At 33.2% G+C, this 20,837-nt stretch overlaps 6 protein-coding genes across 8 annotated transcripts; 2 read left to right on the top strand and 4 right to left on the bottom strand.

Moving 5' to 3' along the window:
• Positions 1–143: 143 nt before the first annotated feature.
• LOC106657340 (protein yippee-like 5) lies at positions 144–2,822 on the bottom strand. The gene is made up of 2 exons (XM_014378789.2): positions 1,321–2,822; positions 144–691 (listed from the first exon to the last, which is right to left on the bottom strand). Exons 1-2 carry the CDS (start codon positions 1,479–1,481, stop codon positions 502–504), a joined length of 351 nt encoding a protein of 116 aa, XP_014234275.1. The 5' UTR covers positions 1,482–2,822; the 3' UTR covers positions 144–501.
• A 79-nt stretch (positions 2,823–2,901) lies between these two features.
• LOC106657334 (protein yippee-like 5) lies at positions 2,902–4,856 on the bottom strand. Of its 2 annotated transcripts, XM_023457546.1 has the most exons (3): positions 4,710–4,856; positions 4,183–4,490; positions 2,902–3,839 (listed from the first exon to the last, which is right to left on the bottom strand). In XM_023457546.1, the coding sequence occupies exons 2-3, from the start codon at positions 4,341–4,343 to the stop codon at positions 3,650–3,652; spliced, it is 351 nt and encodes a 116-aa protein (XP_023313314.1). In that variant the 5' UTR covers positions 4,344–4,490; positions 4,710–4,856; the 3' UTR covers positions 2,902–3,649. The 2 variants fall into 2 exon arrangements, with proteins under 2 accessions (XP_023313314.1, XP_014234268.1); XM_014378782.2 differs by having other exon boundaries at positions 4,183–4,856.
• A 606-nt stretch (positions 4,857–5,462) lies between these two features.
• Positions 5,463–13,263, top strand: LOC106657317 (WD repeat-containing protein 81). Of its 2 annotated transcripts, none has more exons than XM_014378746.2 (23): positions 5,463–6,018; positions 6,094–6,256; positions 6,335–6,593; positions 6,677–6,839; positions 6,908–7,255; positions 7,321–7,521; positions 7,587–7,732; positions 7,802–7,995; positions 8,089–8,679; positions 8,747–9,188; positions 9,249–9,545; positions 9,608–9,771; positions 9,843–10,158; positions 10,248–10,645; positions 10,724–10,899; positions 10,987–11,346; positions 11,439–11,616; positions 11,691–11,773; positions 11,839–12,123; positions 12,187–12,480; positions 12,550–12,699; positions 12,769–12,875; positions 12,956–13,263. In XM_014378746.2, exons 1-23 carry the CDS (start codon positions 5,782–5,784, stop codon positions 13,185–13,187), a joined length of 5,784 nt encoding a protein of 1,927 aa, XP_014234232.1. In that variant the 5' UTR covers positions 5,463–5,781; the 3' UTR covers positions 13,188–13,263. The 2 variants fall into 2 exon arrangements, with proteins under 2 accessions (XP_014234232.1, XP_014234233.1); XM_014378747.2 differs by having other exon boundaries at positions 9,864–10,158.
• On the bottom strand, positions 13,263–16,445 carry LOC106657410 (RAD50-interacting protein 1). The gene is made up of 11 exons (XM_014378939.2): positions 16,150–16,445; positions 15,836–16,074; positions 15,603–15,776; positions 15,393–15,527; positions 14,834–15,318; positions 14,590–14,752; positions 14,325–14,490; positions 14,025–14,251; positions 13,793–13,958; positions 13,595–13,728; positions 13,263–13,519 (listed from the first exon to the last, which is right to left on the bottom strand). Exons 1-11 carry the CDS (start codon positions 16,273–16,275, stop codon positions 13,336–13,338), a joined length of 2,199 nt encoding a protein of 732 aa, XP_014234425.1. The 5' UTR covers positions 16,276–16,445; the 3' UTR covers positions 13,263–13,335.
• A 107-nt stretch (positions 16,446–16,552) lies between these two features.
• Positions 16,553–19,706, top strand: LOC106657390 (RUN domain-containing protein 1-like). The gene is made up of 9 exons (XM_014378903.2): positions 16,553–16,656; positions 16,735–17,438; positions 17,623–17,716; positions 17,784–17,948; positions 18,024–18,201; positions 18,270–18,364; positions 18,442–19,328; positions 19,408–19,502; positions 19,575–19,706. Exons 2-9 carry the CDS (start codon positions 17,164–17,166, stop codon positions 19,679–19,681), a joined length of 1,896 nt encoding a protein of 631 aa, XP_014234389.1. The 5' UTR covers positions 16,553–16,656; positions 16,735–17,163; the 3' UTR covers positions 19,682–19,706.
• Positions 19,707–19,758: 52 nt separating this feature from the next.
• Positions 19,759–20,792, bottom strand: LOC106657393 (protein aveugle). Its single transcript, XM_014378907.2, has 3 exons — positions 20,568–20,792; positions 20,391–20,504; positions 19,759–20,319 (listed from the first exon to the last, which is right to left on the bottom strand). The coding sequence occupies exons 1-3, from the start codon at positions 20,598–20,600 to the stop codon at positions 20,143–20,145; spliced, it is 324 nt and encodes a 107-aa protein (XP_014234393.1). The 5' UTR covers positions 20,601–20,792; the 3' UTR covers positions 19,759–20,142.
• Positions 20,793–20,837: the final 45 nt, after the last annotated feature.

Below are 20,837 nucleotides of genomic sequence, written 5' to 3' on the forward strand. Positions count from 1 at the left end.
AAATGGGTGTCCAATGTTTTAATAACATGAATTAATGAGAATTACCAAGTCCATTCAGATCTATCATACATTAATTTGTTATCTCCTTTTAGATATTATGTTAATGAGCAACAAGGAAATAAACAAAAATAAATTTGTCCATGTTTTCATAGATATATGTCATTACTAACTTTCTAATTATCATTTAATTCATTAAAACCAACATAAATTATTAGTAGATCACAAATACATAAAATGCATAATGCCTTGTTTAACAATATATATTTACAGTTTTGTCAACCAATTAATGAGGTAAAGTACCTGTGTTCGTCAAATAAACTTAGACTCTAATACAATCATATTGATGTCTGCTCCAGCAAACTCTCACATTCATGCATCAATTTATAAAAAAATATCAATACGCATTCAGATAACTAGAAAATAATTATATCATAATACAACATTAGCACAATTCAATATAATGACATGTGCCAATTGGGTTATAATTTACATAAAAAAAATTTATATACTTTCTCCTATTCCATCACTTTCAGTAATTAGAGCTCTTTCCAAAATAACTTTGCCTTCCTTATACTGTTGGTTTTTATCAGTTGCAAATTCGTACATCCACCCTAGCTTGGCTTCGCAGTTCTTGCAACTGACATCTCGTACCATATGACGACCAGTTAACATCACCCTGTCTTGTACCTCACTGAAATTAAATATCAATTAGAGAATTAAATTTAGAATTATAAAAAAAATCTTCATTAACTATTTAAAATAAAATCTTTATACCCGTTTTTATAAAATATATAAAATAGAGTATTCAACAGACTTTGCTGCATTTGTAATTCAACTTTGAAATAAGTTGGAAATTTAAAGAAATTAATTAATTGATGTTGTATACAATTATTTTTTAAAATTTTTAGGTTCTTGAAATTCAGGTTATAATTTTGCAAAGCAATGAAAGCTTTTTTAATCACACAAATTATATTATGTCAATCAAGTTATTTGATTGCAAAATTCTTTTGCTTGAGGTTATTTATATCACAGTTGAATATTATGATGCACTATGCAGTATAGCCCGTGAAATCATTCAAGCGACGTTTTTTATTCCGTACATGGCAATTCATCTCAAAGTCAATAAACAAATATGTTTAAAAAAGAGGGAAAGAGTACATTTTTAATAGTAGTACATGACGTTTGGAGTACGTTCTTGTCATGCACCGACGTCACCCTTAAGCGCAAATAAGTGTAAGTAATACACGTAAAACGGAGCGCGCCAAGGCACGGACATTCGGGCTCAGATATAGCATATAAGATACTTTGACAGACTGATACCTGTATTTCAGATTAACGACTTTGTTGAAGAGAAAAGCGCGGCCAGTGGCCCCGGTAAAACGGGTGCTGATCAGTTGGTCCCGGTTCGTAAGATTCGTGTCGCAGGAGGCACAGGAGAAGAGTCGCGTGCCGCCGATGTGCTCGAGAAATATTACCCCCATCTTGCCGGCAATATGTGCATCGTCGAGAACGTCTTTAGGCAGCCTCCCTTGGGTGACTAGGGTCTCGCACGGCTTCTCTCAAACTCACTCGGTATATGCACGGCACAATAATACCTAAACCTACTGCACGTTGCTTGCAGAAACGTCTATTTTATGAGGTCGCCTATCTGCGACTCAGATGTTCGCGGTATATACCTATGTACACACTGAGTACACTCGAGTCAATGAATTTTACTACAGAATGTATGTAGTAGAGAGTCTTGCAGGCTAAAAATTGTGAAACAGCACCTAACAATTCGCATGCGAATACGATCAAGGCGCACGACTCGAGCAAGAGTCGAGATTCGAGAATAGCTGCTGCGCTCAGCCTCAGCGGCACAGTGCGGCAAGCTTTACCATACTTATATATATAGGTATATAGTTTTATATTTATGCACTGTACAGTGCATACGACGACTGCCGACTGTGTAGTCTTATGTGTAACTGCATACATACACTACAGTCATATGTATAGCCTGTGCTAATGGATAGTTATAGCATGCAGATTTATCCGGTTCCTGACATAACACTGCTTAGACCCCGTTGATCATGTTTTAAAACAAATTTGTAATAATTTTATTATCATTGGAATCATTACAAAGTTCCAATTCTACGATACAATTTCAGTAATAAGAGATGTAAATTTCTATCAAACTTTTCAATCTATTATCTACTTATAACATAATTAAATTTACTTACAATATAAATTGCAAATGTTGAAACCAAGAAAAAAATGTTGCGCCAAAATACAGTAAACCCTCCGTATTCGCGGTAGTTACGTTCTGTAAAAAGGCCTGTATGAATATCAACTTCGAAATATGAAAATTCAGTTACTTAAGTTGGATAATGTACAACAAGAGTCAAGTTGTATGGTTTCGTCTTCAATAACAGTAGAAGATGATTGAAATTATTGGATAAGTCATAAATTAACAAAATATATTTCAGTTGTTCTTCAAATTTATTCTTCTAATGTCCCCAATGTCTCAGAATTCAAACATTTTTTATTATTAGACTCGGCATTTATTTGAAGATAAAGCTAATACTTTTTTACCATACCATATGCATTATGCACGTGTGTTACCGATTTGTGCGCGGTTTTGATATGTTTTAGAACATAGGAAAATAGTTCAGAGACCACCATTTTAGACCCCAATATTGCGCGTGAGCGAAACAAATCATACATGGAGGTTCGTTTACTTTAGGTACTTTACAATAGTCCTAAGGCCTTGAATTTTTCAAGTTTTTTTCGAATATTCCATTACAACCTACTGTGGAATCAACAAATATTCAGTTTTTAAAATAATCATTAATTTTGTCTTAGATTCTCTTGTTCGTTTATTTGTCTCGATGTTATTAGGTATTGAAAAAAACATGTAAACGATTTTTACAAAAAATATTTATTTTTTTCAACAAAGCTTGAATTTAAAAATAATCACTCAACATGGTTCGAAAAACATAACATTTAGAACCAGTTTTACTACAATGTGGTAATGGTATGACCTGGAGTTTTATTTTATTTCTTATTCAAGTTTTTGAAAGCTTTAAACCAAACAATCTTTAAATTTTTGAAAAATCTATACTCTTTAACAATTATTAATTTAAACATTTACATCATTTTTATTCCTTGTTTTACAGCTAATTGATTATTGTTTTCAAGTAAAACTTGTAACAAGCTATTACTTGATGAAAACAGATTTTCAATTTAAATCACATTTGTTGCTTTGATATACTTAGATTGTATTGTGTGCTATAATATTTTTAATTTACTTAATTAAGAATGCTATATCATGATAGTATGATGGACATATCCGGTACAACATTTATATAGTATTTAAAAAAGGTAATATTTTGAACACTTCAGAGAATTATATTACATTTTTAGGTATGTTAGGTGGAATATTTTTCACAGTGCTCCGTATTATTTTAAACTAGTTGAATATACTCATCAATGAATATTTTTTCCAACAATACTTTATCCAAAGCACTAATGAATAGCAGTCTTAAAAATTATTATAATAAAAATCTTTTAATTTCAGTTATTGCAAATTTTCACTTGGTTGTAGAATAATTAATTCTCATTAAAATAACTAAAACAAGAAAATGACATTTTTACATCACACACAAGAAAGTTATAGAATTTCATCAATTCCATCAGTTTCAGAAATTAGAGCTCGCTCCAGGATAACTTTGCCTTCTTTGTATTCTTGAGTTTTTTCATGAGCATATTCATACATCCATCCCAGTTTGGTATTGCAATTTTTACAGTTAACATCTCGTACTATGTGACGTCCAGTCAGCATAACTCGATCTTGTATGTCACTAAAAAATAATTTTATAAGTAGTATTGAAATAAAATCTTGAATAATAACTTCAATTGCAAGGGTTAAACATTTGAAATAGTTTAGTACTAGTTTAAATAAAAAAATTAATTTATAAAAAGCAAAGTTCTACTCTTAAACAAAAATATAATCAAAAATTAATAAAAAATGCAGTTGCAACTATTGTTTATAACAATAGCTATTTTCTTATTTTTTTTATAAATAAATGAAAATATTCGACACGGATAGTTTTAAAACGAGCTTAAAAAAATCGATATCGCGCATTATGCAATTTTTTTCCTTTAACTTGTGAACTGTCAAAATGTTTTTTTGTCATAACTCACCTGTACTTGACGTTAACGACTTTATGAAAGAGGAATGCCCTCCCGGAGCCACCAGTAAATCTCGTACTTATAAGTTGAGTCCTGTTGGTTAAATGAGTGTCGCAGTGTCGACAAGAAAAGAGCCTCATTCCACCCATGTGTTCGACGAAGACGACTCCCATGTTGCTGGTTATTTAAATACCCGTGCACTCGCCTAGACATACAGTGGTGATACGCCTATTATGTCGACGCTTTCTCTTTCGCAACTCTGTAGATCAACGTTGCTACAGTGATTTGTGTATGTATGCACTTGGAGGCATTAAATATGCCTACGTCAGAGAATGTCAAAAACAGAAATTTTTGTATGTGTGCATGCGTATAATATGTAATTTATTGCATTGGTTGGTTGTCATGGACATATCACAATGCTACCGAGAACTGTTCGTTGATAAATAAAGAGAACAATGATTTTTGATCGGAATTATAAAAAAGAGTAACGATATGCTGAAGTGGTTAAGATAGGAAATAGTTGTGGCAGGCGCGCTCACATTAAAGAGATTTCTTTGTTCCCAATAAGATCCCGTTTACAAATTGAGCTATATACACTGCAGATGTCACACTTTCCACACTTTGAGAATGTGCAACGAACTGAGCAGCTGATTGCGCTTTGCGAAGGCCAATCGATGTTTGTGTATGTATGTATATGTATACATATGCGTGTTGCGTGGTGGAGATTCCTCCTATTGACCGCGAGATAGCAGATCCGTCGTGGGCCATGTCGTGTGCGCAATACGTTTTTCGTATTGTTTTTTATAAGTTGCACGAGTTAACATACTGGACAGTGGACATGTCGAGTGAAAACTCAAAACAGTTAGTCGAAATATGGACATGAAGTTTTTAAAAGTTTCAGAATAATTTATCTATTTTGAAAATTTCCTTATCCATATTAATGTACTTATACACACATTAATATTATCCCATGTTTTTTCATGGGATGCTATTGTTGATAAATGATTTTTTTTTTTAATTTGTATTCTTTTTCAAATATTTATAATAGTTTTCATTGATTGATTTTAAAATTGAATTATGTTCCAACATATAAGAAATACATTGCTCTATGAATATGAAAATATTTAATATTTGACATATTTGTAAATCATGTTATGACAGAAACACAATTTTATATCCGTGGGACTATGAAATTGACATTTCAATTTTCAAAACAAACTCATACGGTGCGACGCATGCGCGTAGGCGACACATCTGTCAAGTGTCAATCTCTATCTCTACAGGTTAAAAAAATGTACACACTATACATTTGACATTACAAATAAACAGAGTTGTGTCATGTTCCGTAAATGCTGTTGACCTGCTTGTTAATATAGTGCCTTTCAAAACAAGCATTAGTATTTGAAGCAGTTTTTTTCTAATAAAAACCTTTTACCACCTGCTTATATTATTTAACCACGAAATTATTATATATATTTAGTGTCAGACTCATTCAGCAAGTGAAAACGTGACCCCATACATCGAAACAATGTACAATGGATTTTAAATAAATAATTTTAGTTATTTTAAAATAATTATATTTTCGTAAATTTAAGTCTAATATCCTTCAATATGAAATACCAAGCATCTTCTATGAACACATTAAATGAAGAATTGAAAATTCCTGAAAAGTACTTGAAATGGACGGAAGATAAAATATTAGCAATTGTACACAAAAAATGGGTGGCTGGCTTTTTAAATTTGAGTCCTGTTGATTTTATCACCCACAATCAACTTGATTCAGATGAAATAGCAGCTGGGCCTTCCCTCGATGAATTGGGGCCAGATTGGACAAGAGTTTATATAAAGGTATTATCTTATCAGAAAAATTATTTCATTATTCACATTGATGTAGATCAAAAATAATTGTAATATTTTTTATAGATTTATAGGAAGAGATTTATTAATGCTCGTACTTTAGCAAAAGAACGATGTTATATTACAACCTCAAAAAAAGGACTTGAGTTAACATTTGCTCAAGTTTTGCATTATGTTGCTACAACAAATTATCAGCATTTGTGGAAAGATTATTATAAAAAGTATTATGGTAAATAATTTTTAATAAATTGCCTAAGTTGCCTCTACTATTACATTTTTATTAAAATTTTTTATTTTATTTCCATAGCTCCTTGGACTACATTAGATCAAAGAGAACAATCATATGCAATGGGATATTCTATTAATGATGTTGAATTAATGAAAGAGATAATAAATCGTATGTATGGTTGCCTTATAGTAAAATATGAAGACAATCAATTGACTCTTGTCAAGCAAGCTGATTCAAGTAAAATTCACTGTAATATGTTACCTGCAATTTTTGTGGCTGAAACTAAAACGTCTTTTGTGATATTTTATGAACAAACAGCAAAGTACTCTATACGAGAGTGAGTTGAAGTGATTTTACTAAGAAATTAATTAATAATTATTAAATTTAATTTGGTGTCTAATTAATATTTTATCTAACTAGATGCCTAACGTATAGTCCAGCTGCAATAACTACAAGTTATGCTAAACCACTTTTCCTAACTTATCAACTCCTTAAATTGTCAAGGGATTTGCGTGATTGTGGACTTTTGCTTGGAGAGATTACACTCAGTGATATATTACTTATGGATAATTTTAATATACAAGTAAGATTAAAAAGCATAAGTAAAAGTTAACAAAAAACTTTCATTATATTATATATTATATTTATAAGGTTTTGCCAAATTTAGAAGACAATATTCATGTATTACCGGAAATAACCAATAAAGAAAATTTCAAATCTAGTGATATTAACAGTATAAAAAATTATAAAAATTTAAACATTAGTGAGCTCTGTGAAATGTGGGTTCATGGCCAATTAAGTAACTTTGATTATTTAACTGCACTAAACGATTTGGCTGGTAGACGTTATGGTGATCCAAGTTGTCATCATGTAATGCCATGGGTAACTGATTTTTCTACTCGAGGAGGTGGTAACTGGCGAGATTTCACTAAATCAAAATTCAGATTAAATAAAGGTGATAGACAACTTGATCTGACTTTTGACACAGAATCAGAAGAGGTGATATGTTTTATTTATAAATAATAAAAAGACCTTTAAAAAACTAATTGAAAAAATGTTTTTAGATTGGTTATCATGTATCCGATGTTTTATCAGAAATTACTTACTATGTTTACCTTTCGAGGCGGTATTCACGATCAATTTTATGCAAGAATGTGAGACCTTTATGGGTACCTGGAGAATATCCAGCATCTATTTCACGATTGTATGAATGGACTCCTGATGAATGCATTCCTCAATTTTTTACAGATCCAAGTGTATTCAAGGTATTCATTTATTTAAAATATTTATTATCATAATTATTTTTTTATCTAAATTTATCATCTCAAAGTCGATACACGAGGATTTACCGGACTTAGAAATCCCTAGTTGGGCGACATCGCCTGAAGATTTTATTGAGAAACACAGAGAATGTTTAGAAAGTTCCTACGTTTCTGAAAGACTGCACCACTGGATCGATCTGACATTTGGTTACAAGTAAAAACCTATTATGCAAATGCAATTCATGTCATAATTTGTTAATGTTTCAAATATTTTTTTTTTTAGACTTTCCGGTCAAGCCGCGATAAAATCGAAAAATGTCTGTCTTCATCTAGTGGACAATCACACAAATCTTTCAAATTTTGGCGTGGTACAATTATTTACTAATCCTCATCCGCAAAAAATCGTTCCATCTCCGTTTTGGTCAAAAATGCCTCCAAGATTGCGCAATTTCTCCGTCGATGAAAAACTGATAACAAGTAAGTTTTCGTTAGAATAAACACCATCGATACATGCTATGAATAGTACTGCATCCGTGCTAAATTATACTAAAAATTAAAATTTACTTCAAGGTCTTGACGAATCTGCTAAAGGAACCAATGACGAGCATCGAAGCTCTGGCGACGAGGAAGAAGCCGCTACAACTTCGAATCCTACCCGTGCATCGCCTCTGGCTTTCACTCGATTTTTAAGTAGATCTAGAAGTTCACTGCCTCTCATTGATGACAGCAGCTCCAAATCTGAAAAACCGAATGAACAGCCCATCGTTTTACCTAAAGAATATAATCCGGTATCGACTCTCATTCAAGTAGAAACGAGTCATGCTTTCTTTAACAGAGTTAATCACAGAGCTTACAAACCCAAGCTTTCTTCCAACAAAATCATATCTAATGTGAAACAAGCAGTATTGACAGCTCGATTGCGAGAGTCTCAGATATTAGGATGTTTAATTATCGAAATATTCCTCGCTGAAAAGTTTCGAGCTACGTGGAAAGTCGAAAAAATATCCTTCGAAGACCGATTACATAACAGCCTTAATTTAATCAAGACTTCGCCAATTTTATTACCTAAGTGCGTCAAAAATGCTGTAATGCTATTGTTGAGGGTCGATGCATCTTCAAATAATTACAATAGTGATTTTTCCGAGACTCATCCCTGCAGCCGTAAGATCTAATCATGCATTGGTCAAGTATCTTGTACTTTATAAATATTTATAGATTAATTTTTCAGGGCCAACTTCGCCAGAGCAGTCTGATATGAGCATAGAGCGAGATCCTAAAGTCACTTATATGGGACTTCCTCCGCCATCGGCGCATCAACTTTTAGAACCTGTACTGTCTGGACTACTATTTCCTTCAACGAAATCGTTGCAGTACCTTTACAATGTCGTAGAAATGATTCAAAATTATAACAATTTGAGTAGTGAACTCGACCGTGCTACACAAAATATCGACGATGAAAATTGCCAGGAGTACACTCGAATCGTATTTTTGAGTAAAATAAACGAATGCAAAGTCAAAGCGATTGCCAATGAACTAGAAAAATTATTGCCCAATGCCAGTATTGCTACTGAGATGAGTGTTCAACTAATCGTGCCACACATCAGACAAATTTTTGAACAGCCTCTAAGCGTTGTTCTTGCAGCCTGGCACTTGTTTGATCCAATAGCGAGGTACGTCATTTAATTGTAGTAGTTCAAAAATTATTACTGATAGTTATTTATTATTTTCAGAGCCATTGGTCCTAGAGAAACAGCTAAAGTATTTCTTAAACCGTTGATGAATTTGTACGATAGAGGCTCATTGATGGATCGCTTGGAACTATCAAATAATTTACCAGCGAATTTGGTAACCAAATTCAAGACTGTACGTTTGTATCATCGTAGTTTTTTACTCAAACTGATAGTTCGTCTTGGGTTAAAATGTTTTTTGGAAAATTTCATCACTCCTTTAGTAGAAGCTGTCGGTGGTTACAGAAATCATTTGTCCGGCTCTTTGAATTCTAATTTTGAAAAAGCAGGAATTTTAAAGTGGGTAAAAATTTTCTTTACCAAAAATTTAAAGAAAAATAAAAATACGTTCCATTTTTTAGAAACTGTCCTTTGACTGTTGAATCAAGTAATGCGGATAATGTTCTTTCACCTCTCGATGAAGATTCGTCTGTTGAATCGGAATTCATACTCTCCGGTCGAAATGCATCCACTCCGAATAATTCGAAGAATAATACAAATCGTTCGAAAAGTAGTGAAAATGAAGGTATGAAATGAAAACCCAAGTCAATCAAATCATTTTTTCTAAAAGTATTGTAATAAATCATTTTTACATAGAAATTTTTATGATGGAAACAGAAGATAAACTTGATACTCAGGTAGTCACCGCACAAACACCTCAAAGTCTAGACCTCAACTTAGAATTTAACGTAGAGTTAGAAGATTTTACTAACGAAGTTAAGGCATCAGTTTCTTCTTCAGCTCGATCACCTGAAATTCCTATTCCTCCGAAGGCATTTGACGGTTCATCTAATAAATTGGTACCAGAGTTAAACAGCATTTGTTGCAAAGTCGGCAGTACTTCGACGAGTGAAGATATTCCCTACTCTACTATTTACGAAACGCCGATCCATGATTCGAAATCAGATAACAGGTACAGTATAGTTAAACGATTGACGAATTAGCTTTGCAACTCATTCATAATATAATATTAATGGTATAATTATTTCAATTTTTTTTAAGTTTTGGAAACGTCAGAGATGATTCCGTGGCCAGTAGTACTGTCGATCCTGAGCCCTCGTTTGTTTATGTTCGCAAAGAAGATATTCTAAATAAAAGGGACCTGTCCGGAGCAAGCGAAGAACGTCAGCGTCGCTTCAATTCCAGTGAATGCTCGGCTTCGGAAATGAGTGCAGAGTCAGTAATTTGGCTATCTCACAGGCTTGGGCCTGTACTCACAGCTAGGCATCTTTCCCGAAATCTGTTAAGAATGCTGACTTTGTGCTATTTCTCTCGAGAAAATCTCACACCCTTACCTTTTGATAGCGATACAAGTGACGATAAAGAGCCAACTGTTGGTCTCCGACTCTCTGGTGATGCTAATGCTTCAAAGGTACTGGAGTGCCTTACGTCGATTGTTGGTAATAAATGGTTTTCCACACAACCAATTTTTATTTGTTTTGAAGAAATAAATAAAAAACGATAAAATTATAATTTAGGTTTGTACGGAGAACACACAATCGTTTTACAATATTTTTCGCACATTACTGAGCTGGTGGCACAATGTAAAAGAAAACTAACACCCAATTTGGAAGGTGGACTGATTTCTTGTATAGTTTTACTTATTCATTTGATTCCATACCTTAATGATTCTTCGTTAATGGATGTTATACATGTCAGTATATTCATTGCAATTGTTACATTTTTTCATCATTTTGAATTTTGAAACTAATCGTTTATTTTTGAATTTGATTAATTCCAGGAAGTAATAGTAAAATCAATTCTGTTACCAACAGTACGAATATTATCAACGAGTAGATTTTCATTTCCTAATGGATCGATGGCACGATTCGTATTGGCTAATAAGTACCTTGAAATATTGCTAATTTTAATCATCCGATTGGGAAACGTCATGGCAAAAAATCACCTGACTGTTCCTATTCAAAGATTCTTCATGACTTTTGAAAAAGTCTATAATTTTAATACGGGCGAAAAACATTATGACGTTGAAGTTCGTACTTTGAGAGATACGTCTGCAAATCAGAAAAAAAACGAAACCGATGATTCAACATCCCCTTTTAGCAATGAAGAGCTGAATGATCCTGATTCCAAAAAGCTTAAAGTAAAGTAAAGTAGTAATTAATTGTACTACTACTTGTACTCGTCGATAACAAAAAATTGTATCTTCCATAACTTTATTCCGTTATTTTACAGGCTTTAAAAGAAGTAAAAGAAGTATTTTCAGCTTCATTAGCTCATAAAGCTTATGTTGCTTTCTATCGCCTTTTAAAAGATGAAATCATGGACGAATTGGTAAAGAATCATCAGCTGGTTCGTGATCTATTCCATGAATTTGAGCAAGAATTACTTTTTCCATCCTCATCAAATATAGGTGAGCTTTTTCCATTAAAAAAATGTTTTTCACACTTTATTCATATTGATATCATTTCTATTGTCATAAATTAGCTACAGAGAGTAAACAATTTCTTGAATACAACGTCAAAGGTTTTGGAAGAGCAGGTGGTCTTGGCATAAAAGTCAAAGTACAAGTAAGTTCAAATATCTTTTATTAGTATCATCATTGACTTTATACTAATGTCTCAAAATTGAATAGGATTTTATGACTACAAGATGTCCATCAGTGGATGATTCGGTGGTTCGGGAACCTAGTCCTTTTTTAGCAGCCGGTCGGCAACTCAGGGGTAACTGGTTAGCGTATTGGGAGCACGAAATCGGCCGATCAGACAAAGATACTAACTTCAACATAAAACAAATTAAACTTCAGACGTTCACCGGTCACACAAATAGTGTAAGGTGCTTGTATGTACTAGATAATGAAAACAGTTTCATGAGTGGAGCACGCGATCGCACAATCAAGTTGTGGAGTTTACGAAGTCAAGTAAGAAAAAACTCCGTTTTTATGCCATGAATCGTTTCTAAAATAAGTGGAAAAAATTGTCAGGGTGACGGCAGCGTATCCTCTTCCTGCCAATACACGTACAATGGACACAAAAAGTCTATACTCTCGTTAACTTTTTTGGAGTCGTTACGCTACGCTGTAACGTGTGACGGTACCATACACTGCTGGGACCCGTTTATGGGTGCTTTCTTAGGTTGTCCTGAGTCCCCAAGAGCAGTGCCCGTCAATGTCCTAGCAGCTAGTCCGGCGCCGTCTACGAACATTCTCGTAGCTACAACCGACATTACATTGAGAGTTATCGACTGTCGTACCTTTCAATATGTCAATGAAATGAAGGTATCACTTGAATTTTTATTTTTACAATTATTTATCAATTTTAATGATTTTATACTTGGGAATTTTTAGGTATCTATGAGTCCTACAGGTCTGATCAGATGCATAGCTGTTGCACCTAGTGGACATTGGGTCGCCCTGGGACAAGCCTCTGGCTTTTTGACTATATTAGATATTCGCACAGGACTTATAATTGCATCGTGGAAAGGGCATGAATGCGAGGTAAATTATCTAATGAACAAATTAAAAATGTTATAATTAAACTCTTCTTTTTGAATATTTTCTCTGCAGATACTTCAATTAGAGACTGTTAATGAAACAACAATTATTAGTTCTTCTCTCGATCAAACGATAGCCGTATGGAGCGCCATTGATGGAAAATTAAAGTTTTATCTTAAGTAAATAAGAAACATATTTATGCATTTCCTGTTAATATTACTAATGGGCATTTTCATTGTTAATTAAATTTGATTTGCAGGGGTGTCACGGAACCTATTCACTGTATGTCAGTTTATAATCAGCAACTGATATCAGGCACTACAGCCAATCGAATTGGTGTGCATTCCGCTCTAGAAGCTTCTTCCCCATTTTCCTTCTCCAAGTTGCGACAAGATGCTTTCAAAGGAGTTTTGACGTCCATGGCACTTCTGCCGTTGAATAGATTATTGTTATTAGGTGCGGATAATGGAAATATTAATTTGATATGTTAAAAAACTTTCCATAAGCAATTTATTGTGTAAAATATGTTTTTATTAAACACTATTAATTAAATTTTCTTTTATACACGACAAGATATTAAAGTTTCTATAAATTTAATATAACACTTTTTTAATCAAATTCTAACGGTTTAAACCTTCGTCATCTAGAACTTATATCCATTCTATGTTTTAGAATTTTAATAGCTAGTGGCGGTGAGAGTTCGTAAATACTGACATCCGCTAAAACTTCTTTCGCTACATTTTCTTCTTCGGTTTCTAAAGCTTCCAGTAAAAGCATAGCTGAACCAAGCAGCATATTTAGCAGTGAGCAGGATTCTGAAATCCTATTAAATAATAAAACAAGATCATTATTGAAAGCCATGTACAATTTATAAAAACGACATGTAAGCAATACTTACAAAGGAAATAGAATTTCAGGTTTACTTGTATATAAACCAAAAGATGGATACAAACTTTTCTTGATATCAAATGTTAACTGTGAGGCGCCGCCTGAGTTAAATTGATTTCGAAGAAGTAATTCATCTAAAATGAACTGCAAGAAAATATTTTTAAAATTCAAATTCTTAATTTCATATAGTAATTATGTATGAAATTACTTGATCCAATTGCATAGCAAAATCTTTCCAGGCTTGTTTGAATAACTCTTTTGCCAGAACTTCATCCATGATATGCAATTTATTATAAATTTCTTGAAACATCGGTTGACCAGTAGGTGTAATTGAAAAAAATGCTATTTCTTTTTCCCCAGGCATAGTAAACCACCTAAAAAATTTTAAATTGGTGCATTTGTTTTCTAAAAATGATTTATAATTTTCATATGATTCTTACTTTTCATTAAAGTATGGTTTACTTTTTATTTTGATACTTGTAATTGCTGTATCGATAATTTCTTTCATCAATTTTTTGTGTAAACGTTGCAATAGACTTACAGCTCCATCAAAAACTGTAATACTAACATCAATATCTTTCATTAGATATTCAGAGAAATCATTTTCCAATTCATTATTTGCTGACTCCAGTGCTTGTACTTTATAATCTTGTAATTCCATATATAGCTACATCGAGAAATAATTATAAATAATTCAATCAAATAAAAATAATTTATTTTCAAGCTATTTTACTACTAACATGAGTAGCACCCCAGTCTTCAAGTACTTTAGTAACATAATGCACTGTGTTTAGAATGGAGGGCACAAATGATTGAAGAGGATCTTGAAAATGTTCATGTAATAGTTGAAGAATTCTTACTCTCCAATCATCGATCAACTCCAGCTGCAAATCTAGGAATTGGCATCTAAAAAATATTTTATTCATTGATTATAGTACAATCTCAAAGTTCCCAATTAATTTGATTTAAATTATATAAATTTATTTAAAATCATTCATCCTTTACCTGTGACTTAGCTGAGGTAATTTATTATATCTGTCAGAAATACTTCTTAAAAGCAGTAAAAATTTTTCAGCACATTCAGTTATTTTTGAATCTTCTTCAAAGCCTACTACTTTTACCCAAGCATTGGGAGAACTGAAAATCATATCCATTTTTTCTGTAGCACCTAAAATAAATCATCAATCAGACCAAACTAAGAATAAAAAAATTATGTAAAGAATTTTGAAAGTATTATGCTACAACTTACATTTCCTTTCAATAGCTAACCATTTAGATAAAAACTGAGGTTGACTAAGCACAAGAACAGTAGCATGCTCTGATGACGGATACTGATAAATGCTTCTAAGTTCATTTTCAAAATTGATAGCCTCATCAACAGTGTGAGCAAACAACTTATCATCATATAGAATAGAATCCATCTCAGAATATAATTTATTCACAGCTAATTTAGCTAATGACCTTATGAATTCAACCTTTACATCAGTCTTTTTCAGATTAGTACCATTAGCTACTGGTTGAACCATTTTTTCAATCCAATCAATATGATCCCTCAACCAAGCTAATAATTGAGTAAAATACCACTCAGGTTTGTCTCTTCTATTGGTTTGTTTTGTACATTGAAAATGATACCTAAATCTTGTTATAAATGGTTGAACAAGTAATGTAACTGGTAAACATACTTGAGGAAAGTGACTTTCCAAACCTGTAGTAGATTTTATAACCAGACTGTCTCTAGGTAAAAAAAAAGCACAGTAAGAAACATATTGAAGAAAAAATTTTTAAATTATTCAATTTTAAGATCATACGGTAGTTGTAGATAGAATAAATGTTCAGTAACTATTTTGAATTCTGTTAATGTTGTTGAACTATGAGTAAATTGAGCACCAGAATTATTTCCACAAAACGGCCACTTTAAAATCTTTAAAATTTCATTATATTCTCTGCAATTTTTTTTATAGAAAAAATAATAAAATATTTTTTTGAAGTTCAATCTTGCATTAATAATTACTACTTACATTGTTAGTTTTTTCTCAATTTGATCAAACCAATATTGTACAGTATCTCGCATATAACTTTTCAAATTAGTACACAAAGTGAGCTCAATTTTTGTGTAAGTATCTTTTAAATAAACATAAGAAGCTATACAAGCTTCATCAATGTTTGAGCATAGAGATGATTCTAAATCTGCACTGTAATTTAGAAATTCAATTATAATAAATACACAATTGAATATAAAGTTTAAATTTACCTTACACCTTCTATACATTCAATGAACTGCATGTAAAAAGCTGACTTTTCAAGATAAGAAATGTCATCAATGAGAGTCTGCAATTCATCTGTTTTATTCTCTTGTTGTAAGCATTTTTCTATGAGACTACAAATATTTTCACTCTGTTCTTTGATTTCATCAGTTTGCTTCACAATTTTGTTAACATCTTCAACAGCTGCTTGTATTCTAGAAGGTGCTTTTGAAGAGGCAAGAGACAACTGAAATTATGTTTATTAAATAAAAATAATAAAGCAATAAAATAATCATTAAATTTTCATGATATTTATACTGACACATTCTTCAACATCACTTTTCTTACTGTCAAGTTTTGCTTGAAAGTAATCAAGATTCTTCAAATTATTTAAAGAGGAGCCAAATTCTGCATTGAACAATTTAATAACCTTTCCTTTAACGTCCATTTTAACGAGATGGTAGGATTACCTCAATAAACTCAATAAATTATATTTTCATTTCGAAAATCTCAACGAAGTACGGTAAAGCAATGTGTAGCTTAGCATCCATAATGATATCAGCTAAAGTTGAAAGTCAGAGTGTTTTAGCATTTGACATTTGGACTCGGCACGGTGTACAGACATATGTAGGCACAAAAATTACCATACTGCGAATCTTTTTGCCACGTACCACGTGATCATGTAAACACCTGTGTAATTTATGAGCAGACGACACATCCACCCTGACGTTTGTGCACGGTGAAATTCGCGCTACAATTTACAAACGCGGCAAACGTTGATGTTGAAATTTTAGTATTTATAAACAAAGACGTTTACACATGTGGCCAGGTAAGTTTTACAAAATATGCATCAACAGATGCTGTTAATTTTGAATTTGAAAATTCATAAAAGCTCGTGGTATTTCAGGTGGCGCGTGCGGCGTTATAAAGCTCGCATCTCTGTGCAGTGTGTTGGTACAGTACACATACACATATCGAGGTGGAAGCCCCGATAGGGTAAGCGCGCTTCAATCGATTTTTCCCTCGAGAGACAGGAGGCACAATCTTGACTTACCTACACCGTGCTTACGCTCATTAATGTAGTATCTCGCATACATACGTAAAAGTAGAGCAGGCGCGTTTACTGAAAGGAAAAAAAAGAGTCATATAAAGCTCGTACTCGGCAGGAAGCACAGTGGCAGTTAACGCTGATAAGATAGAATTTATACAGGCATAATAGAGACGGCGTACGATACAAGTCCATGTGGAAAAAGAACGACGATGATTGTTTTTGCGCTCATCGTCGGGAAGAAGTAACGAGCGCAGTCGTTATCAGTGGCACCGGATCGTCGCAATCATGGACGAAGCCAGGAGCGGTGCAGCAGCGGTCGTCGTGGAACCGACGAGCAACGACTTCAACGTGACGACGACAACGACGAGTTCCTCGGCCAATTCGTCCTCGCTAACTACGTCCCGGGACGCAATGGAAGAGCTCGAGCGCAGCATGAGCGAGCTCGACGTCATGTCCGAGGAGGAAGGACCCTCGGGCGAGCGATGGGATCCCGTGGGGGCCACCAACGGCGACGAGGACTTTCTCGATCTCGAGTGCAAGCATCGCTACAGCATGGAAAAGTAAGCTCGCGCAATAAGTACCATATTGAATTTTTACGCGTAAACAGCCCTGCGTATGTTTGATGATTTCTGCTTGTGAAAATAAATCCCTACACGCGCTGGTGCTTCAGTGCCCATTACTATTCCAATGATTTCATGCTATTCGAATCGATTTGCGTGCTAATTAGAAATTTATTGATTTCAGTCATTGCGCCGATTTGGAAAAGCTTCGAATGCTCGAAGAAGAACAAGAAATGTTGAACTCATCTCTCATATCTTTAACTACACATTTTGCTCAAGTATGATGAGTAATTTTTATTCGTCGGCTATTCTTTCAATGTTTTTTTCATTAAAAAATTTCATCAGGTTCAATTTCGCCTTAAACAAATATGTGATGCACCTACGGATGAAAAAGAAGAATTACTGAAAGAACTCGAAGAGTTCGCTTTTCGAGGAATCCCCGACATACAGAGTAATTTAATTTTTAATTCTCAGTCATCAATGCCGTCGACACCATCTCATAAGCGAGACGTAAGTTTATACTTTTTTTATTTTTTAAATAGTCATTTGGTCAACGACTTAATAAATAAATTTAATTGACGATAGTCCAGTTTACTGGATAATCATGAAACAGAGAAAAAAATGGAAGAACAACGGCAAAAACAAAAAGAGCTGATCAACCAGCTCAAGTCGCAATTAGAGGATTTGGAAAAATATGCTTACGAAACCGGCGATGCAGATTTACCTCAAAGCATCATTTTGGAAAGACAAAATTTAATAATAAGTGAGTCGCAATGGTGAAATCAATAATAAGAATTTTAATGTAACTGAGTAAATTACTTTTTTTTCTAGATCATCTTAAGGAAAAATTGAACTTCAACGTAGAAGACTTAGCAAAGCTTTCGGGCGATGACCTCAAGTGGCAAGTAGATTTTGCTATCAATCAGGTAAGGTACATTCATTAGTTTTCATGTGAAATTATCCAATAAATACATTACGTCAATGGTGATTGTGGTTTTTACAGATCGTTAGTCCTTTAAAAATGAAAGAGCAGCTGATCACGCAGTTGAAAACGCAAATAACCGATTTGGAACGTTTTATTAATTATCTTCAAGGCGAAGTGAGTTCTGAAACATTAGCTTGCACTTGTGCGTGTCCTGTGCACATGAACGGAGCGACGAGTAAAAGTCACCGAAAAAGGGCCTTTAAGAGTGCTTCCACGAACGACAACAGCAGCACCACGAGTTTAAGTACTTTTAGAAAAATCGTGGCCCTCTTGCACATGTACTTGATGTCACAGATGGGCTGCGATAGTTCCTGGCAAGCCAGTCAGCGCAAAAAAAAAGATGGTATCTACGGTTGGCGTGATTTAAGAACACGACTCGACATAGCCGTCCAGTATGTCCTCGAGATCGTTACCGAAAATCAGGCAAAAGCACTAAGCCTGCCTGAGGCTGAAGCGAGTACGTCCACTGTCGTCGCAGTCGACGATAGCTCCTATCATTCGGATTCGGAAACTCGTCATTACGACGCGAGACTAACTACTGCCGTGAGAAAACATTTAGCACTTTGTATCAGAGATCTCATGCAGCATGGAGCCTCTAATGACTCCAATACTACCAGTTTGGTACCCTTCGTTGCCTGTTTCGCCACTAGATCTCACAATCCTAATAATTCTATGCATGCCTGGGAAATTATTCTCAAGTACTACGAGATCAAAAATGGCCATATGTACAACTCCATTCCTGCTTTGAAGCTTTCACAGAGTTTTAATTTGGATCTTTGTGCTAGTCAGTATGTGAGTTCCAAACAAAGCCTCCTAGTTACAATTGGGAACATTATTGCTTTGCATTCACCTTTCAAGAGGAGCAATGATTCCAACTTCAAAGCATTCATATGCGCTGCTTTAAAGTAAGATTTATTCAAAGTTTCACTACTTAAAAATAACATAGAATCAAATGACTTTTAACATTATTCATTTTTTTCATAGTGCTAATAAATTAGTAACTTGGCTAAAACTTATACTCCAATGTCAGTATTTGCTAGAAAACTACTACATGCCTTGGAGTTATATTATCAAGACTGGTAAAAAACACTTATAATCATGATTCAGTTAAAATATTCTTTTATTTGATTTTTATACTTTATAATTTTCAGGCTTTAAAGATGCCTTTCATACCTTGGATAAACTATCAAAATACAAATTTGATTTGCCAGTTGACTTGGCAGTTCAACAGTTCCATAATATTAAAGAAGCATTCTAATATAATTATGAAATAATTCTGCAAAAGTAGAATTAAACTCTATTAAAATTGTTATCATCTAGTTATTACCATCATTCTTGATGAATATGAACCAACAAATTAGTTAATATACAATATTAATATGGTATTTACTCAAGAGTAAAATCAGAGTTGAAAATGTATTTTGTTAAATGGTTGCATATTTTATAACTTTTTGTGTATATTTATTTTAGTGTTTCAGTATTATTTACAAAATTTTAAACAATGAAAATTGTCAAACAGAATTGAAAGTGTTACTCAGAGCTCTTCAACTGTACATAATTGTCATATCAGTATTATGTGTCGCTTGACCATTGTCTGACTCATTTATATGTATATTGCATATTTTATATTTTATGGAATAGTAAAAAATTAAAGTACTATAATATAAATATATATTATATATATACAAAAATTATATTTACAAAGTATTACGATTTTAACTAATCATAATTTAAGTTGTTTCGCCTTTCAATATCTCTAACTTCTATAATATCAGTTTTAAGATGTAATTTCATAATTTCTCTCCATATATCCATTCTATGTTGTCTGTCTTCAATTCCTAAACGCATTAAAATATTTTCATTCAGTCTTAACAATGCTCTTCCAGTAATATCGTGCTGAAAAAAGCCAATTGAATTAAAATCTTCTTAATATATATTTTTCACAACAATAATTTTATGATTCTTACATATAAAAATTTTTCATGATATGTTTGGTAGTAGTCACTGCAGTGTCTTCTTAACCATTTTTGAACATCCAAAACATTCCAAAGATACACTGGTCGAGGACGGGCGGTTTTGTTCTAATAAATGTTTTGAATCTGATTAGTTTAACAGTAAAAAAAATTAATTGCTATTTCTGATACCTTTGACTTGTTGCAATTTATTTCTTCTACCATTCTAGAAGTTTGATTAATTGATTGATCTTGGGTTATTTGCAATCTGTTACTCCCAACAGAATGAATACACAATCAAAATTTTCACAATTTAACATTCGTCAATAGAAATGAATAAATAGATTTCACTTCTTGTCACAAAGTAAATATTTTTGGATACAAATTTCACAATCAGTCTCGGAAAGGTTTTGTTTACTGATTAATGCAGTACTTCTACAAAAAGTGGCTATTTGCTCTTAC

This window comes from Trichogramma pretiosum, unplaced genomic scaffold, assembly GCF_000599845.2.
Source record: "Trichogramma pretiosum strain Unisexual culture from Peru unplaced genomic scaffold, Tpre_2.0 scaffold81, whole genome shotgun sequence".
Classification (NCBI taxonomy): Eukaryota; Metazoa; Arthropoda; class Insecta; order Hymenoptera; family Trichogrammatidae; genus Trichogramma; species Trichogramma pretiosum.

Excerpts from the sequence above, each read along its gene's own strand:
- LOC106657334 (XM_023457546.1), bottom strand. The coding sequence starts at position 4,343 with ATGGGAGTCGTCTTCGTCGAACACATGGGTGGAATGAGGCTCTTTTCT. Across the intron at positions 3,840-4,182 it reads GTCGTTAACGTCAAGTACAG|TGACATACAAGATCGAGTTA; the intron begins GTGAGTTATGAC and ends ATTATTTTTTAG.
- LOC106657393 (XM_014378907.2), bottom strand. The coding sequence starts at position 20,600 with ATGGTAGAAGAAATAAATTGCAACAAGTCAAAG. Across the intron at positions 20,505-20,567 it reads TAAATTGCAACAAGTCAAAG|AACAAAACCGCCCGTCCTCG; the intron begins GTATCAGAAATA and ends AACATTTATTAG. Across the intron at positions 20,320-20,390 it reads ATCATGAAAAATTTTTATAT|CACGATATTACTGGAAGAGC; the intron begins GTAAGAATCATA and ends GGCTTTTTTCAG.
- LOC106657317 (XM_014378746.2), top strand. The coding sequence starts at position 5,782 with ATGAAATACCAAGCATCTTCTATGAACACATTAAATGAAGAATTGAAA. Across the intron at positions 6,257-6,334 it reads TTATTATAAAAAGTATTATG|CTCCTTGGACTACATTAGAT; the intron begins GTAAATAATTTT and ends TTATTTCCATAG. Across the intron at positions 8,680-8,746 it reads CGAGACTCATCCCTGCAGCC|GGCCAACTTCGCCAGAGCAG; the intron begins GTAAGATCTAAT and ends TTAATTTTTCAG.
- LOC106657340 (XM_014378789.2), bottom strand. The coding sequence starts at position 1,481 with ATGGGGGTAATATTTCTCGAGCACATCGGCGGCACGCGACTCTTCTCC. Across the intron at positions 692-1,320 it reads GTCGTTAATCTGAAATACAG|TGAGGTACAAGACAGGGTGA; the intron begins GTATCAGTCTGT and ends ATTTAATTTCAG.
- LOC106657390 (XM_014378903.2), top strand. The coding sequence starts at position 17,164 with ATGGACGAAGCCAGGAGCGGTGCAGCAGCGGTCGTCGTGGAACCGACG. Across the intron at positions 17,717-17,783 it reads TAACTACACATTTTGCTCAA|GTTCAATTTCGCCTTAAACA; the intron begins GTATGATGAGTA and ends AAATTTCATCAG. Across the intron at positions 18,365-18,441 it reads TAGATTTTGCTATCAATCAG|ATCGTTAGTCCTTTAAAAAT; the intron begins GTAAGGTACATT and ends TGGTTTTTACAG.
- LOC106657410 (XM_014378939.2), bottom strand. The coding sequence starts at position 16,275 with ATGGACGTTAAAGGAAAGGTTATTAAATTGTTCAATGCAGAATTTGGC. Across the intron at positions 14,753-14,833 it reads GTTAGCTATTGAAAGGAAAT|GTGCTACAGAAAAAATGGAT; the intron begins GTAAGTTGTAGC and ends GATTTATTTTAG. Across the intron at positions 14,252-14,324 it reads AAGACTGGGGTGCTACTCAT|CTATATATGGAATTACAAGA; the intron begins GTTAGTAGTAAA and ends TTCTCGATGTAG.